Raw genomic sequence first — 15,424 nt, 5'->3', positions numbered from 1 at the left:
ATAATTGATTGATTATTGCACAAATTGACTTTCGAAAAAATACGTCCAGATTCATGGGATTCTGATCATGACGTGCATTGTTTGGGTTTCTTGTTATAATCTTTCTTTTTGAAATTCAAAAACTAATCAATACACAAAAGTGTGAAATTTGCCAAATTCAAGACATCTTTTTAAATATTGAAATTACTATATTCCACAGGCATTCACTGAATACCTATTACATTCCTTGTATTGCAAATGATAAATAACAGGGACAAAAAAGGAGTAAAGGAGTAAAGACTGGAACATTTTGGATGCAGGTACAGTAAGCTTAGCTTGAAATATATATATATACATATACATATACATATACATATACATATACATATTCTAAAGACAAGTTTAGGAGAATAAACACTTACAGTCATCCCAGGCCAGAAATTCTTAGTTATTGACAGTTATCATTGGTTTGGTGAGTCCTGAGGGAAAAAAGTTAATGGGATGACATTTCTGTTTGTCTATGCATTTATTTATTTCCTTTTGCCCATGTATTTATTTATTTTCTTTTGTATTTTCAGAGCTTACTATTTTCTGGAAGTATTTTAAGCATTAACAAATACTATCTCATTAAATCTTAACAACAACTCTATGGAATTGGTAATACTATTTCCCCTAATTAAATATACTAAGTAACTTGCCTTGGGTCACATGATTAGTAAATGTGAAAGCAGGACTTTGTAACAAGTAGTCAGGCTCCATATTCCTTGCTCTTATCCACCACATTATACAGCTCTGTGTAGATGGGTCATTTCTGATCTTAATGTTATAATAAAATAGCCACTGTGTGTTAAGCAGCCAGAGTATGCCAAACAAAAATTCTTTATATCATTTCCATAAAACAATTTGAATCACTAAAGGCCAATTAAACTTTTACAGATTGTAAGGAATGAGTGTAAATTCAAGTCACTTCAGTTAGTGGGGCTTTATTTTAAAGGTGCATGGAGAAATACATGCAGCAGGAAGTCATTCTAGACATTTGATAGACAGTTTCAGAAAACTGAAATTTTTATATTCACCCACTCTGTGACAAATACCATCCCTTTTAAAGTGAACAATATTGATATTCTACAGTTTATGTAAAATAACACAGCTGGCTCCAGAGCTTGTGTTTTGGCCAAGACAAGCTCACTCATCACGCTTCTTCTTCAAACTGTGTTTATTCAGTTATGCCTCAGTATAAGGCAGATGGCAACAGGCTTTCCAAGAACCTATCCGGCACAGTGTAAAGATCAAGGCTGTGGGGTCAGTTCACACAGAACTTAGTTGTCATCTTGCCTGTGCCAAATTACTGTGTGACCTTTGCAAACATCTACTTGTTCCTGTTCAAATTTAATGTATTCTCACAGGCTAGTCCTCCTGAAAAGTCTTTGGTGATATTCCATTGCTTAGTGACTACAAGTCTAATTTTTTTTGCATGTTGTGTTTTGGAGCACTGTGTTCCAAACTGATCTTCTGATACACATAACTTCACTGTCTGTTCCCTGCAATTCAGTCCATCTAAATCATTTCCCATTTCCCACATATACCTGATGTGTAATCATAGTTTCTCTCCTTTTCATATTTTCTACACATTACTATTCTATATGTTTTTCAAGGTCCAACTCAAATCCCCTCTTCTTCATAAAGTGTTTACTCTTTTAAGAGCAAGTATCTCTATAACTCAGATCGTGTGTCAGTCACTACACTGTGATTTCATAAGACATACTTATTTGATCATCATACAACCCTATGGTCTCCATGCAAAGCAGGGAAATTGAAACTGTGAAGAGATTAAGAAACTTGTCTAGTATTGTGGCAGCTAGATTGTAGTAGACCCATAATTCAAACCTGGTCGATGAGTCTCTCTTCATTTCTCATCTGTATGTGGTATCATTGATGTTACATCTCTTAGAGACGTCTCAGTTTGACCAGAACTGCCCCAACGTAGGCCTATTTTTCTGGCATAATTCTTAATAGCACATGCTTCCACTCTCTTAAATTATCCATTATATACTTGAGTTTCCTGCTAAACTGTCTTTAATCTCTCTTCCACCTCCTATTTCTACTGTCTTACCTGAATTTATAGTCGTATCATTGATTACATAGATCATTACAATGGAATTCTATTCTTTTCTATTCCTATAAACCCTTCCTTCTCCCATATATTTACATACAACAACTGTGCTGATCATTTTAGAATCAAAATATCAGAACACCCCCAACATAAGAACAGATTTCAACAACAGGAATTTTAAATGGCTCTGTCCACTACAAGGTAAAATCAAACACCTGAAATCCACGAATAGATTTCAGAGCCCTTAGAATATAAGCTTTGCCTATCCTTCCATGCTCATCCCATTAGCTGGTCCAGTTAAACCACAGTGCTTTTTGCTCCCTAAACACAGTTTACACTTATTCATTCTCAGTATTGACACATACCCTCTGTGAAGCTCTTCTTCCAAACATTCTTCATCGTGCAACTCAATTACCACTTTCTCTGGAATGTCTTTTTTACCTCCTAGTTAGAGTTTAGTGCACTTTTCTTTCCACTACTCCTGTGTTTATTTCTATACCCATATTGCCAGCTAATGATTAAGAACATTAACTGTTTTGAGGGACATAAATGAGATAACACATTAGTTCCTGCATATGGGGAGAATCCAATTAACAGTGGTTAAATTTAATTCTTAAATTGCTATATTGTAGTTGTTACTTAATTCTGTTTCTCCCATTATTCTCAGTTCTTTAATAGCAAAAATTGTCCCTCATCTATTATATGAATATATGCTTGTGTGTATATGTACACATATTATATACAATGTAAATAAATACACATTACAATGTTTAGTTATTATTATCTATTCTTGATCATTGTTAGTGTTAGATATTAATACATATGTTATATGTGTATATATTTGTACTTATACATGAAATATATGTGTTCCCTATATCCCTATAGGGAGTGTGTATTTTGGACAGTTATGGATATGCATCTTTCAGAATTATAAAAAATTGAGGAAGAAGTAAGTTATATTTCAAAATATATACTTTTGAAAAAGACTTATTTTAACCAAAATAAAATTTCATGTGTCTTTTCTACTGAGTTCTTATTACAGAAAGTATATACACTAACACACCTTTTGTTCTTAAAACAAAGAACATTTCTTAGCACTTTTGCTTTCCTTGCTTCCTTACTTCCTTTTACTCCTATTTGGATTTCTTGTTCCAATTCCCTCTTCTCTCAATATTCTTCTTCCTTTAAAATTTAATTTACTTAAGGGGAGTGGCGGAGGGTAAATGCAGACAACTGTAATTAAACAATAAAATAATTTTAAAAATTTAATTGACTTCATCATTTTCATACTGTCTCTAAATAATTACATATTTAATTTACAGTTCTAATGCAACTTTTCTTAAGGATTTATGATCCATGTTTCCAGTATCTCACTTAACACATTCACAGGAATATTTGACATCATCCTAAGTCAACATATCCAAAACCCATTTCATTATGACTCAAATCAGCTGTTCTTCTTTGCTTCCATTGCTCCTTAAAGTCAACATCAAGATCAAATCTTAGTGTCACCTTGTCTCTTTGATCTCTTTGTAACCAGTCTTTAACCCAAATCCTATACATGTTCTCTCTAGAAAGCATATTTTGTTCTGTTCTATAATTACCTTTTAAAATAATGTGCCCAATGTGCTTATTCGTGTATGAAATTGTAGTGTTTTCCCACATGTACTACATACATAAATGTTTTTAAGGTTCACAGTTTCAAAAAATATTTCATGAGCACCTACTTTGTGCCAGACGAAGAGGCCAGACCAGTCCTCGGACCTGAATGGGCACCCCCTTGTTAGCAGCATTTTGAGGATCACAACCTTCTTCAAAAATCCGTTGGATTCTAGTGACTCTTTTCCAAAAAGTGGGGGTACTTCAGAAAAAGAATTTCATTGAGTTTCTTGAAGCTCATCAATATATTGTTTAAAAATTCATGGTTCATCACTTAAAAGACATGTTGGGAAAGGGCTGGAATTTGAGGCTTTCACACATAAGGAAGTAGATGATGACCTGCCTATCAGATTTAGAGAGCAGGACATCTCAGGAACAAGGGAGTACTGAGACAGAATGGCTAAGGGTACGTGTTTTGTAATCAAAAGCACGTTTATCCTCTATTAGAAATTTGTATACTAGTGTGTTCCCTGAACCTAAAAGGGTGCCTACAAATGGAAGCTCAAGAAACATCTGTTGAATGAATATTTAGTAGAGTGATTTAAGCTCTTTAACCTTACTTTCTAATCTGTTAAGGTCATTATACCTTCTCTGTAGGTGTGTTATGAGGATTAATGTAATAATTTTATATTAAGTGTATAGTCCTGAAAAAAATGCTTTCAAAAAATGACAGTTATTGTAGAAAAGCCCAAAGACTACAAATTAAAATTATCAGATGAAGTCAGAGCTAGAATAGAAGCAAGTACAATTCTTGTGAGTCACTGCACGTAACAGAATTATCTGGGTGCTTGATCAAAATATAGGATAGTCCCCTTCTAAGAACCACAGAATCTAAATTTCTGGTAAGTGAGGGTAGGAATCTCCATTTGAACAAACTCCCCTAAGGGATTAGACTTAACACTGATGCATTGTAGTTTGAGCATTATGAGTAGAGATTTCATTAAACTTCTTGAAGTCAAAGGCAATATTTTATTCATCTTTTTTTCATTGTCTAAAACTTGAATGGCCATTGACAAATACATTTTTAATTAATAAATTAATCAAGTGTGTTAACTATATTCTTTATAATATGTATTGTAATTGGGGGGTGGGAAACAGGAGGACAAGAAGAAAGTACCCACAGCAAAGACTTGGATTAGAAAGGACTAAATTATTCCCCTACAAAATTCATGTTTATACCTTCATCCCCCATGTAATGATATTTGGAGATGAGGCCTGTGGAAGGTAATCAGGTTATGAGAGTGGAGCCCTCATGATGGAATTAGTGCCCTTATAAAAAGAGACATGAGAGAGAAGATGCATCAAGAGGGCAGTTCTCACTAAACACTGAATCTGCTGGCACCGTGATCTTGGATTTCCTAGCCTCTATTTTTGTTGTTTAAGCCATCCAGCTTGCTGTATTTAATTATAACATTCCAAAGTGACTAAAATAGGATGTGCTGATTTAAAAAATTCCTCAGGGGACGAGGTTCAGATACACTTTAGCTAGTCCTTTGAGGGAAAATGTGCAAATGACATAAGGCAAATCAACTTAAGAAAAACAGATACTTGTAGCTTCTTCTCATCTACTGATTGAGAATTCATTCCATAATATTTGACCATAAAAGATTAGTATACAAATATTTTTTTCCCATTTTATTTGTTTATCTTTAGAGGGGAAGGGAAGGAGAGAAGGAGAGAAATATCAATGTATGGTTGCCTCTCCTGAGTCCCCTGCTGGGAACTGGCCTGCAACCCAGGCAAGTGCCCTGACTGGGAATCGAACTGCGATCGTGTGGTTTGCAGGTCCGCACTCAATCCACTGAGCTACACCAGCCAGGGCGTAGTATACAAATATTTTTTAACAGACCAAACTTTATGATAGATGACAATCAGATCTGACATAATGGAACTGTAAAATTTGATAGGCAGGTTTATATATTTTACTCATGAAAATATCTAATGCTTAACAGGGCCAGGTACATGACTGGTAACCCATTAACATTTGTTGATTATTGAATGTAGAAGCAACACCTGAAATTGGGAATGTGAACATAATGGAAACCACAATGTACTAAGTTTTAGAATGAGTTGAAGCATGCATCATATGACCACCTGGATGGATTTTTGAACAAGAATTATTTAACCTCTCAATATATCGGTTACCTCCTTTTAACAAAATGTTACTACCACTAATGATAAGGTAGTGTGTCTTCTTACTGAGTGCCCAAACTTCTAACTCTAAAATGGTGTCACACAGGAATGAAGTTTTATATGATTATGCTTGTGAATATTTCCCATTTTCCTTTTGTCAATTTAATAGGTGTTTAAAAAAAAATAAACAGTCACTTGGAATCCACCTCCCTTTGAAGAAACACACTCAGCAGCTATGTGCATTCATTTTTCCAAGGAAAAGCTCAAAGTGTTATCCAAAATGTAAGCTGAGAAAAAAATTTTTTTTAAATGCTAACTTGTCCAGCTCTTGTCCTCTTATTTGAGGAATAATACAATCTTAAGTGACAAGAATCAGCCTTCCAGATAATTTATTATAAACAGTCATTTAAAACTGTTGTTTATTGTATAAACATAGCCTAGTCTCATTCTTCTTAAAACTAAGCCTTTAACTCTTTAACCCCGTGGTATGGATTCATCAGAAATATACTCCCTATGAAGCTCTTTATGATCTCAACAGTTTTGATTATTCCAGATTGTTTTATTTCCAAACTAAAAATATTGTTTTTTCACTTCTTAGTGTGGAAATTTAGCTACTCCCATATTGCATGCTTACTGAAGTAGAAAACTGCCTAATCAGATAGGAAAACATTTGGCTGTGAAAAAAATCAGCATTTATTAAGGATTTCAAAGTGTGAAAGTAGGCAGAGAAGCACATCTCCTAAGAACTCTGCTTAGTCTTGCTTCCCTGTAGAGAAATCTTAGGCAAATATGGCCGCCACCGCCATCTGTCTAAATACTTGAGTGTGTTTTTTTGAATTAACACAGCAGAAGTAGTGGGGGATGTAATTAGGATTTTATTTTTCCATTTTATTACCCAATTCTCTACAATATAAATCATCCATAAATGTTCACACTGATTAAGATTTTAACAAGAAAAGTAATTAATGTTTAGAGATCAACTAATTCAGAACAAGAATTTTAATATGCTAACTTATAGTATTCATGAATTTTATCCTTTTTCTAAAAGTTTAAATGAATTGGTATAGATTTTCTTGAGAGGGAAAATGTATTTGTATATATATATATTCAAATAATAAAATCTGATATTGTCACTCATTCTACCTTGAAGCTAAGAAATAGTTAAACTATCTGTTACTAAATTATAATTTCCATTTTTCCACCCTGTGATCTTTCAAAAGATCTTAACATGGGCACTCAATAAATGCCTATTGAATAAATTAAATTCACATAAATTATTTTGATTTCCATATGTTCAATAAGAAGTTTCTATACATAAATGGGACTAAATGCTAAAATATATTATTATAAGATCATAAAAATATTTATAACCCATTGAAATTCCAAAAAGATATGGATATGTGAACCTATGGTTAATTATAAAGATATTTCCAAATAAAAGAATTTCCAATATTTTTTAACATATAAATACACATGCACATATACTTAGATAGAGAGGTGAAAGGAGAAAAAGGAGAAATGGAAAAGAAAGAGGGGGGAGAAGAATGGAAGGAAAGAAGGAAGGAAGGAAAGAAGGAAGAGAGGAAAGAAGATTGGAAGGAAGGGAGAGAGAGAGGAAGGAAAGAAAAAAAAAAGGAAGAAATGTTAACCAGGAAAAATCCCAGCTAACCATGGTATAACTATTAGTCTATTTAATTTTAGTTTGGGTTATCATTGAATTTTCCCACTAGTTTACCTAAAAAGTTTTGCCATTTTCAGACTGCACTTCGAGCATAGGTTTCTCAGTTAAATATAACATAACAATGATTTTTATATCAGATGATAAATGTATTAGGAGCTGGTTTAGTATTTCTCTCAAACACTGACTGCAGTGAAACATGGAGGCCCACGGTGGTATGGGTCACTCTGAAACATCAATCATGCATGACCCTGTTAAGAAAAGCCTTTACAGTCAGTGTTGTTACTCTAAGCTATGCTCATCTGAATGCAGGCATTTTCCTACTAGAGATTTCACTTCACTTCACCCCGAACCCAATCACTCCTCAGCATTTGTCATAGTGTTGGCACATTCATTTTTATCATGAGGATTCTGCAAAGCACATGCTTCCGGGGACATGTTTTCCCTATTATGATTTTTCCCTTTCAGATAGGAAACATGAATATTTGTAAGCATCTCTCATTTAAAAAGAACATTGTAATTACATTTAGGAACCAGCCTTCTTTCTGAAAAGTAAGTAGTTATAAATATTCTTATTCCTCTCAATAATATATTCCAATATTTTAGTACCCATTTGCAGATAGTGCAACATTCCCAATATTACTCTAAAATTAAACAATAGAATTAAGAGTTTTTAAAATTATATTTAGAATATCTTTTCTCCAACCTCAATGGTCATAGTGAGGTAAGAGTAGGCAATTTCCCCAGCAACTGAGGGACAACCATTTCGTCTTGAATTAACTAAATATTTTTGTTAAAAGTAAGTCTTGTCCTTCAACTTGATCATTGGTTAATTGTTTCTGTACTTTCAATTGAGCTACAAAAATCTAATCAATGTTTTCTAATCAGAAAAATAACTAAGAAATGCATAGAATGAAATAAGTTAATTGTATAATAAACAATTTTACATGATATTAATTTAGAATGTTTATTTTGATGCTACATAGAGTTCAACACTAAGTGATTTTTTTACTTCAATTTGGAAAGACCTATAGAGATGCATTTTTCAGATAATACAAGACAGTCAGAAAACTCCAGAGAACTGTGTCATGGAAAGAGTTCATTGTAATCAGTTCACAGTAGGCATTTAGTTATTTAATTTAACACATGTACTTAGTTTATGAATTTCCAGAGCAAAATTATTACTGGCTGATAACCTGGATACAATGGAAGCTTCATGAAACTTTTAATTTCTGAGTCATTCAACTCACTCAGTGCAACTACAAGGCAAGGAGGAGAGGGTCAAAAGAACTTTCAGAAGAAATTTCAAAATCACTTGGTAATGTGGAAACTATCTTTTTCATCTCTGGCTCCTGGCATTGAAACAGAAGCCCACACAAACCTGTCCTGAAAGAATATAAAAAGAATTCAAGAAATTCACCTGCCAATGATTAACAGAATTCAACTGTCCTATCATCCAGTCTCTGTGATTTTTATGTTTGTTTTTTGGTATTTTAGTTATTTATTTTATTTTCCAATTCACTAGCTCACAGTTCATGCTTGGACTTGCTTTCTTGGCTTTGAACTGTAAGTGTACTCCAAACTCATGTTTGCCTTTAGCCTTGTGAGTGACAGCCAAGCTTATTTCCTAATATACCCCTTCATCCTATTTCCAAATTAGAAGGCAAAAATTATACAACCATTTTCTCCTGAACTGCAAAGACTGAAGCACAGTGGGACATTTTATACCCATGAAACAGTCTCTCAGCCACAGCATTTATTGACATTTTGGACCAGATAGTTTCTATTTGGGAGCAGGGGGAGGCTGTCCTGTGTATAGTAAGATATTTAGCACTACTAAAATACACTCCTCTTTAGTTTCCAGGAGAACTTCCTCCAGCAGGGAAAAGCAAAAATACCTCCAGACATTTCCCAATGTCCCCCTGGGAATACAACCACCCCTGTTTGAGAGCCACTACTAGAAAGACATAAGGGCAGTGAAATGCATTTATCTACTCAATATAGTCTTGTGGAATAATCACTATATGCAAGGCAATGCCATATGTGCTGTGAGAAAACTGAGGGAGGGCGAAACACCATCTCTGCCTCAGGGAACTTGCAATGTATTGTATTTTGTCATGTATAATGCACATTTTTTTTGCCCACATTTTTGAGGAAAAATAAGGGTGCTCATTACACATAGGTAGTACTAATTCTATACCTATATACATGCTTTCAATTTTTTCATTTATGCTTATGCATTAAAAGTAGAACTCTAGAAAGCAACAACAATAGCTGTATGCAAAACAATATCCTGGAATACAATGATAGCTTTGTTTCTAAATATTAATAAATAAAAAATTGAGCTAAAATTAAAATGAATGATTTTTTTTCTGAAAGTGTGGGCCAAAAATGTGGGTGCACATTATACATGGCAAATGCTGTAGTACTGGAAATGAACACAAATAACTAGAACACAGAACAGTTTGGCAATGATATAAAGATGAATTATGTGTTGGTGTGTAGCCAAAGAAAGGGGAGCAAAATTCCCATTGGAAAAATCAAGAAGAGTATTTTAAAAGTTTAGGTGGATCTTGAAGGAAGAGCAGGATTCCAACAGGGCAGGTGGGAAGATTAAGTTATTAGAAGTGGAAGAATGAGAACATTGGAAATCAACTTTAGTTCATTATGAGGAGACTTTTGTTTGAGTTATTTTATTTTTGGTGTAGTACAATGACTCAATGAGAAGATGGCACAGTCTCATAGACCCCTGTTCTCCTGCTTTTAAATTTAGCTCGCCCTCCCTCCGCCACCATAAATTGTGGAGGGAGAGATGAGTTTGAGACCAGTCAGCAAATGATTCAGAGCTTTCCTGCTGGATATAATTTGATCAATAAAATGCATGGAGCTTATTATTATAAAATTACTTCTATTTTTATCTATAGTTATTATTACACAAGTAAATATAGACTAAGATGTGATCTTTTGGAAAACAATGATTTTTTTTAAAGTAAGCAGAACAATTTTTTACTGGTTTTTGAAATCTGAGAAACCAGCACTTAAGTTTTAATAATATGGAAATTAGAAATATAAGAAGAAAAAATAAAATCATCTAAAAGTCTCTGCTTTTAACCTTTGGGGCTATGTATCCCTTAGACAATTATATGAGAACAAGGGTAATATACCTCCCAGAGAAAAACCCCAAACTCATAGACACATATTCATAAAATTTGACATGACACTTCAGAGTGTTCTTGACCTTATGAAGCCCATCCATGGCCATTCTAGGCATCCATGGTCCTGAGGTCATAAAACTGTAGAGAAAACTACCAAATTCATTCCTTTGAAGACCTAGAAGACACCAAAACCACCTAAAATTCCATGAGGGGCAGTACAGAAGTTGAAATTCCTGCACTCTGTAAATCCCTGGATTCATTTGAATAGAAATGTAGTGAAAAAAAACACTTGGTTTTCATTTCCATTAAAGTTTTAAGAGATTAAATTACTTTTATTTGATAGAAAAATTGCTGTATCTGTTAAACACAAGATGATAGAAAAATAGATTCCTAAGCTAAAATTGAAAAGACTCTAGGGGTTCCTCCCAAGCTCTTTGAACTTGCACTAGTAGAAATTAGTATCTGAGCTTCATTTAGATTTTTTAATAATAGAGTATTAGACTATATTATTTTTAAGTCCCCTGTATGTTCTAAAATTCCATAATTTAAATTAATTACTTTAAATCTAAGAAAACAAAACTAATAACTTCAAACAATGAAAACAGTTGCAATTATTTCCACAATATTTTCCTGAAGTGACTCAAAGCTAGCTGTGGTTGAATTGCTAAATGACTGAATTTGCAAAAGTGGGTGATAATTGAGTTGTTATGCTCACCCTTATTAATTATTAATAACCTCTCTTCAACTTTGAATTGGAATGGTTTTCCACAAAAGAACTTCTGACTGGGCTGACTGAATGACGAATCGTCCCCACACCGAGGTGGTCTTCCCCAGCTCCAAGGCACTCAGAGGCACTACCAAGAAATATAACCGTGGTTGCCTGTGTTGTACTTGGCTTTTAACTTTTAACAAAAAAAGGAACTTTCAATATTGATATCGCTATGCTTTAGCTTACAGGGGCAAAAAATTTTCTTTGATGAAACGAGCTTGACATTAAAAAAATAATGTATTTCACTAAGGTCCCAGTCATCTGAATGCACTCACCATTTTCACGGCTTTAAATCTTGCTGCTCCCACAGACCAGGACCAAAGTCCGGAAACGCATCTGCACCGCAGAAGCTGGCCGTGTAGTCTCCTCCATCCGCTTTTATTGTCTGTTGTTGTAACATATGTTAGGCACCAAAGAGACAAACAAGGACTAAATGGTTTTCTTCTTTCCCATCTAATTCTCTGCCAGAGACAAAGCCCAGCCAAAGCATCAGATTTCAATGTTCTGACTGCTGGGAAACCCCACCTGCTCGTTCTCCATCCATTACCACCCTTCTTCTCAACCGATATTGTTCTAACCAAGTACAAAAGCAATGTAGTCCAATGTAATACAGGGTTATTTTTCCCTACTCCCCTTCCAATTCCTGCTCATTAATACGGTATTTGTGACATAATACCTTATTTCATAGGAATGCCATCTGCTTTATGCACTATCTGGTCGTGGTATTTTGAACTCCTGAAATTAAAAAATATAGATAATCCTTGGTCCATGAGTTCTGTTCAGTGAATTAATCAAAAAGTCTATTGTTTGCATCTCATAATGCATTTCTCATAGAAATGACTTTAAAAAGTGCTGCTATAATTTCATTTTAGAAGAAAGCAAGGCCTAAATTAACCTAAAGCATATGCTCTTACACATCCTTTGCATGCAGATGTTTCTATCTGTTCCATAATGGGAACTGAGAACCCACCCTGTAGGCAGGTTAACAGAGTCTAATAAGGAGAGGCTGGCACTCGTCCCCTGGTCGGGTGCAGCACTGTTCTGTGGCCACACGGCCGTGGCTTCTCCTTCAGTAGGATGGGGGCCCCATGAGCTGAGGGTGCTGTGGCTACTGAGGCTCTTCATATTTTCCAAGCACTTGTAAATTGGGTGTTTTGATGTCAGAGGCTGTCAAACAATGATGAAACTATGTTATGTAAAGACTTGTAATCTAGAAGTATGTTTGGGACTTGAGGAATTCATTAATATTTTGAACTGAGCACTTATATTATTCTTATATTACTATAGTAACAATATCTTTCAATTGCATCTTCAAAGTCTTCAAATTATCCAGAAAAGTAGGATTCATAATATAATAAACTTATGTATCTCCATTATTTCCATCAAAAATCATTCTGGTTTTGATTAATTTGCATCAGCTATTCTTTTTTATTTTAATTTTTATTGCCAAATATTCTGAGGCAAAACCTAGATCTCATGTCATCTATACTCCAGTTATACAACTCTATAAAACAGTTACATTATCTACACAATGACCATGCCTTATAACTTCCAATAAAACAGTACTTTTATCATGTAATACTCGGTTTATAGTCAATCTCCCACATTGTCTCTAAAATGTCTCTTCTGTTTAGTTTGTTCAAATCAGCATTCAGAAAAGACTCTCACATGACATTGGTTGTCACATGTCTGAAATACATGTGACAACCTCTGACTTTCCCCCCGTGTCACTGACTTGCTGCTAAATTCATGTCAGTGTCATGATTGTCCATGGCCTGGTTTATTCCTTTAAGGATCATTTAAATTACCCCTTTATTACTCATGTGTCTTCTAAATAAAGTTGACACTGGAGGTGAGTAAGTTCTTTCTTTTTTATTGTTGTTCAGGTACTGTTGTCTCCATTTTCCCACCCCCACTTTCCCGCCTCTCCCACCCTCCATCCTTCCCTGCATTGGCTTTGTCCGTGGGTCTTTTGTACATGTTCCTTGATGACCCTTCCCTGATTTCTCCTCTTGAAACAGCATAACAATATATTAATTTTGTCACTGGTAGGCTCTACTAAATCCATTCTGATAGTTAGGAAAGAAAAGTAAAATATTCTGTTACCTGTTATGGTCAGTGGAAGAAAGAACAATGCAATTGAGATGAAAAGGGTTTCTGCATTGCCCAACATTAGTTACATAACAAACCAGGTCTCTTACACATGGCCTGCTATTCTTGTCTATGACACCTACCTGATTCCTCTACTACTCAGAGTTTGTAGACTCTGAAACAGAGGGTTCATACTGAGAAATGTTGCAAGAGAACATTATAGTGTTCTGTACCAGATTTTGAAAAGTATTTTCTTGTAAAAAAAGGGGGGCCATTTTGACTGGCATGTGCCTCTAGGATACACTGGTAGGTGTTGTACCTATATATGAGACCAGTTAGGATTTTATTTCAATTAGCACAATGACCCTAATGCAACAGATGATAGCTACAATGGTAAATGCTGCTGTATAGCTGACTAGCGGGTGAAACCAAACCTAGAAAATAAATATAATTCTCTCTTCCCTATTCATGCTCTGCTAACAAAAATCATCAAAGACAACATGAAAGGTGAAAAATAAAATGAGAGAAGTATGCCTTGGCAATAGTACAATTTTAAATTATTGGAACATTATTATGTAGATACTGCTGTTACTTCCATTTTAAAGGTGACAAAATGGAGGTATAAAAAGTTTGTGATTTTTTAAAGATCAGGGTAATAAATGAAGGATCCAGGAACCAAAATGAGGTATTGTAGCTCTTAACCTCACAGCTGACTCTCAGAGTAGAGTTATGGGCTTATTTTTCTTTCTGTGAGTAACAGCTGGTAGGAAATATTTCTTTTTTTATTCTGATGCCAGCCCTGAAACTTGCAGTATGTCTTAACCTATGTGGCACTTTAATGTGAATACTTAAGTATGACATGTACATTTAATAGTAGCTGTGTGGATAAGTAAATATTCCTTTTCTTTCTAACAGGTCATTGATAATCTTGGTCCTTTGGAACTTATTCTTAATACTCCTAGCCATCATAGGGTTCATCACGGTAAGGACATTTAATCTTCTTTCTTTTCTTTTTCACTTATTTAAGAATTAAATTGATTTGTTTTGCATCATTTCATCAAAATACCCAACAGAGTCAGCACACACTGTGCAAATAGGCATCACTTCTTCATTTAAATCTGGACAAGCCTCATCTCTAAAGCAAGGACTGGAAACAAACAAACAAACAAAAAACCCACGAACAAAAACTTTTTCATATCTGACTTTTGGATTTTTCTTTTTGCCTAAATATCCCCAGTTGTAATGAAAAAAAAAAGCAAATGAGTTAAAGAGCTGAGTGGATATTCACTTTATATCTTGAAGGCCACTCCTTGACCTGATACTGAGGTCATTCCTGTTTCGAGCCAGAGAATGCCTGGTCTTGAAAACTGTGGGCACTTGAGGAAAGCCTAAAAAACAACACTTTTACTTCCCTGCTTAAACTTTGTGAACAAACTCTACATGCACTGCATTTGCCTGACAAAGAGAAAATCCCAAGTGGCCGGTGCATAAAGTTTAAAGATACTGGCTTAAGAAATAATAGAAAGTTTCCCATTTGTGCACCAAAAGACCTAGATGAGAACGTGCATATCAGTGTCACTTGTAACATGGGGAAAAATAGACCTAATTTGCATGTTTATAAGCATTAGAGTAGACAAACTATAGACTAGTCATGTAACGCAGAACTACATCCCAATGACGACACCTAAACTATTATGACATGCAATGGCGTGCATGAATCTCACAAACATAAAGAGGAAGCTGGTAATAAAAGAATGTTACTGTTCTGGTTTTATAAATTCTCAGAAATCAGACAGCACTGCAGGTCTTCCTCCCCTTGGGTGCAGGTCCCCTTCTCATGGCAGCGA

The 15,424-nt window shown here is 34.7% G+C and overlaps 1 protein-coding gene across 3 annotated transcripts in view; it reads left to right on the top strand.

Annotated features, from left to right (window-relative positions):
• AGMO (alkylglycerol monooxygenase) overlaps window positions 1-15,424 on the top strand; it is a 291,203-nt gene that overhangs the window by 124,588 nt on the left and 151,191 nt on the right. For all 3 annotated transcript variants that reach the window (XM_037056257.1, XM_037056255.1, XM_037056256.1), the window contains exon 6: window positions 14,493-14,559. In XM_037056257.1, coding sequence (XP_036912152.1) covers window positions 14,493-14,559 — 67 coding nt within the window. The remainder of the gene's footprint in view (window positions 1-14,492; window positions 14,560-15,424) is intronic.

Source organism: Sturnira hondurensis, unplaced genomic scaffold (genome assembly GCF_014824575.4).
Source record: "Sturnira hondurensis isolate 20B ecotype Veracruz unplaced genomic scaffold, ASM1482457v3 Scaffold0008897, whole genome shotgun sequence".
In the NCBI taxonomy this organism is placed as follows: domain Eukaryota; kingdom Metazoa; phylum Chordata; class Mammalia; order Chiroptera; family Phyllostomidae; genus Sturnira; species Sturnira hondurensis.
This window is presented reverse-complemented; position numbering and strand designations above follow the sequence as displayed.